The following is a 3,992-nucleotide window of genomic DNA, read 5'->3' on the forward strand; positions in this document are numbered from 1 at the left end:
GCACACGGCCGTGTAATATAGTAGGCCATGATTAATATAAAACAGATTTTAGGATAATAATGGTTTTAAACTATCTACACCATATTAAGATAAGCTAGAGCCGCCCATGAAAAATTCATATCAGCTAACAACACTTGCAATACTTTCAGATGCTTAGTAGGGCTCAAAGAGTGAAAAGTTGTTAATTTTTAAAAAGTTATCCCCTCCTCAATCTATTATTGTAATTAGATCTTATAAATTCGAAATAAAAAAAAAAAACGTTTAAAAAGTTTTTACATTGAAAGTAAAGTAAAACACCATTAGCTCAAACCCCCAAGGGACAAAATAAAACGATTTGACAAAGCAAACATTTGACTTCAGCGAAATAAAGCAATTGTTCTTGCTTTTAGGGTTCGTCCATAAATTATGTCACGCAAATATATATTTTAGGTATTTATGTGATTTCAAAAAGTTAATTATTTCTTCTTTGTAACTTAAACAAAGTGGGTTCTTGTTCTATTTTTTTTGCATTGCTTCCGTTTTTCCCACATTCAAATTAATTATTAGTTCATTATTATCAGCGGCGGTTTTAAGCACAGACAAAGCAGGCATTTGCCGGTGGCCTCGCTTTTTTTTTTCTTAGTACAAGTAATATAAAAAAATTTTCTTAGTACAATAAATATAAGCAACGAAACTCATTTATTAAAATTCAATATAATGTATGCGTACAGTATTTTTATAAAATATTCAACTTTACATATACATCTATTATTATGTATGTTGCAATTTTTTTTTGCGTTATACATAATGCCTGGCAACCATATGAAAGAGTATGCGGTTTCTAGTCTCATATACATTGACAATGACTGTGACAAATATATCTTTGCCCATATACACCTACACGTCTCAAAGGCTTTTTCTGTTTTTCCATCCTCCTAACTGAATGACTTTTTGTTTCTTTGTTTATTTATTTTATATAATATTGTCTTTACATTTTTACTGTTGCACAAGACATAATCTGAGCAGTGATGGGATGTTATGCTGGTTCCGGGTATTTGTTGTAGCGGTTTCTCTTTGAGCCATAGATCAGTGTTTATTCCATTTGCTAACATTTATTGACAATAGTCCCATAAGCGGGGCTGCCCCCTCCCTGGGAATATCCTTGGTGAGTTGGTGAAGTCTAAAGTTGGATACTCTCCTTGCATTGCTGTTAAAGCCATCTTGGGTTCTTTGATTTACGACTGGCACTTCCCTTATTATTGTTGTGGCTTTTATATTCACTCCTTACGCTGGCTTTTGATTAGACTCGACGTTACAGAACTTACAACAAAGACTGATTTTTTTTTTACTAATTTATCACATTTACATACTACTTTTATTATTTTACATTAATGTTTTTATGAGGACGCTTGTTCCTTCCTTCTGACTTTGAGTCTTTATGCATTTTATGAGTTGAGTTTTTTATGTACATTTTAATATACAAAATCCTGGTACGTTTTTGGTTTTATATTGAAAAGATTTGTGGTTTCTGTAGTATTATATTTGTTTGACGTCGCTATGCCATTTTTGTTTTTGTGAGCACTTCAATGCCTAAAGATCTTTTTATTTTTCCTGACAACAATTTTGTTTTTAGTTTCTCGTTTGTTATAATTTGTTATATTGCTATAGCTATTGTATGATTGTTGTTGGTATAAAAAATGCTGTGTTATGATTGTGTGCGAGTTACAATTTTTTGGTATAATGTAAGTAATGAATGATGTAAAAATAGAGATTATTTGTTTTCCATTTCACTTCTAAATTATAATTCTTATAGTTCAGACGTTCTTTTTTGGTGTTCTTAGTAATTTATGCGATTTTAATATTGACGATTTTTGCTTTTCTCCTGGTTATTCTTCTGATTATACATTTTATATTGACGACTTCTGCTCTTTCCTTGGCTATTCTTCTGATTATTCGCTTTTATATTAATATTGTATAAATTATATTATATATTTATAAATAAATATCAAACTTTAGAAAAAGTTTAAATTTATATTCATCGTTATTTAACTATGAATCCTCATCGTGATCGAGACACTGGAAGAAAATGGGCTTCGGGTGCCGAAAAAAAAAGAAATAAGAAAAAACATACGTATATGTTAAAGAAAATTAAACCAGTGACAAGTTTTTTTAATATATCATCAGGTACTAACACAACTTTTGATGCAGGTGCTAGTACTTCGCAAGATGTTTCAGAAAAATTGGTAGATATTTTATCAGACCAGTCTGAAACATCTTTAGCGTCTTTATCTTTTGATGTTTCAAATTCTGAAGTTTCTGCTGTCCTATTACCGGACACCCATGAAAAAGATTTTGAAATGAATTTGTCTCAAGAGTCTTCGTTAGCTTCTAATGATTTTGTTTTAGCTTCGAATCCTCAATTGCATGAAGCAGTCTGAAACATCAAGTTGTAAAAGATAATTTGGTTCAAATTATAGAAGCTTTATACAAAGTTGCAGATTCAAGTTCAATTGGAGTTGCTGTTTCTGAAGCTAACGGTCTTGCAAATGAGATATCCTCATATCAGTTTATACTTTCACTTACAATTTGGCATGATTTATTGTTTGAAATTAACAAAGTAAGTAAAGTTATGCAGAATCCCTCGGCAGATATTTCTATTATGATAAAATTGGTGGAAACTACAAAAATTTTTTTTTAGAATCATTCAGAAGTGATGAATCATTTGAAGCGATTATTAAAAAATCTGAAGAAATAGCTATAAAATTAGGTACTGAGCCAGTATTCCCTCAAGTGCGGCTTAGCCGAAAACGACGTTTTTTTGAATATGAAGGAACTGATACACCTCTAAATGGAAAGTCTAAATATAAAGTAGATTTTTTTAATGCAATAATTGATGTTGCATTAGTAAGCTTAAATGAAAGATTCAAAATGCTTGATTCATACAACAAAATATTAGGTTTTTTAACCCGTACCAAAAAAATGCGAAGTTTAGATGCAAATGAATTGTTGAATGATTGTAAAAATTTAGAAATATCACTGAGAAATCCTAGTACAGAAGAATCGGACGTGAACCATGAAGAGTTATACTCGGAAATAAATACATTTTTAAGAATGGAAGCTTCGGCGCAATCGAAAGATGCACTGGAAATTTTGAAGTATATTACGGCAAATTCTTTAATCGAAATTTTTCCAAATTTATTTATTGCCCTACGAATTTTACTAACTTCCCCTATTTCAGTGGCAAGCGCAGAGAGGTCATTTTCCAAATTAAAACTCATAAAAAACTATTTACGTTCCACTATGGGTCAAGACCGCTTATCTGCATTAGCTTTAATTTCCATTGAAAATAAAATAAGTCGGTCCTTGGACTGTTCTGATTTAATTGATGAGTTTGCGTCTTTAAAATTCAGAAAGGTTAAGTTTTAAGTCAATGTAATCGATCCTCCTAAAATCTGCGAAAAAAATAAATGGTATCGCATTTTGAGTAGTCTTATTAGTGCATCTTCATCCAAAATAAAAAAAATACTTAATGTACATTTAAAACCTATGTGCGTTTTTTGCTTCGTTACGTTCTAATAAATATCCAAAACACAATAGAACACAAGAATTAAAAACTCAACTAATATAATAGAAAACTTGCCTATGGCCTCGCATATGGTAAATCCGCCACTGATTATTATTAAAGTACTTTGCTATACTATTAAATTCCGATATTAGACACTCTTAAATAGTAAGGAGATGTTTATGACTATAGTATATGACGACATCGTCTGCATTTACTTACAGTTACTTAAGATTACCGACTAGTTAAAGTTTTTTTGCTTTTTTTTTTTGATTTTTTAGGTGCCCCAAGAAGTCCTTACGGTCTTATCACAGAGCACCGCGGAAGAGTATTTGATAGGAAGTTCACGCCTTCTTCCCAACCGATGTCGCAAAACTTGCCCAGAGGTGGGGTTTGAATCACGGATCTTAGGCAACGTTTCTGAGGTAAGTGCGCTACCACTGCGCCACGG

The 3,992-nt window shown here is 31.5% G+C and overlaps 1 protein-coding gene across 1 annotated transcript; it reads left to right on the forward strand.

Moving 5' to 3' along the window:
* Positions 1-2,525: 2,525 nt before the first annotated feature.
* Positions 2,526-3,405, forward strand: LOC136075983 (zinc finger MYM-type protein 1-like). The gene is made up of 2 exons (XM_065789438.1): positions 2,526-2,544; positions 2,678-3,405. The coding sequence occupies exons 1-2, from the start codon at positions 2,526-2,528 to the stop codon at positions 3,403-3,405; spliced, it is 747 nt and encodes a 248-aa protein (XP_065645510.1).
* The last annotated feature ends 587 nt before the right edge of the window (positions 3,406-3,992 follow it).

Source organism: Hydra vulgaris, chromosome 02, assembly GCF_038396675.1.
Source record: "Hydra vulgaris chromosome 02, alternate assembly HydraT2T_AEP".
Classification (NCBI taxonomy): Eukaryota; Metazoa; Cnidaria; class Hydrozoa; order Anthoathecata; family Hydridae; genus Hydra; species Hydra vulgaris.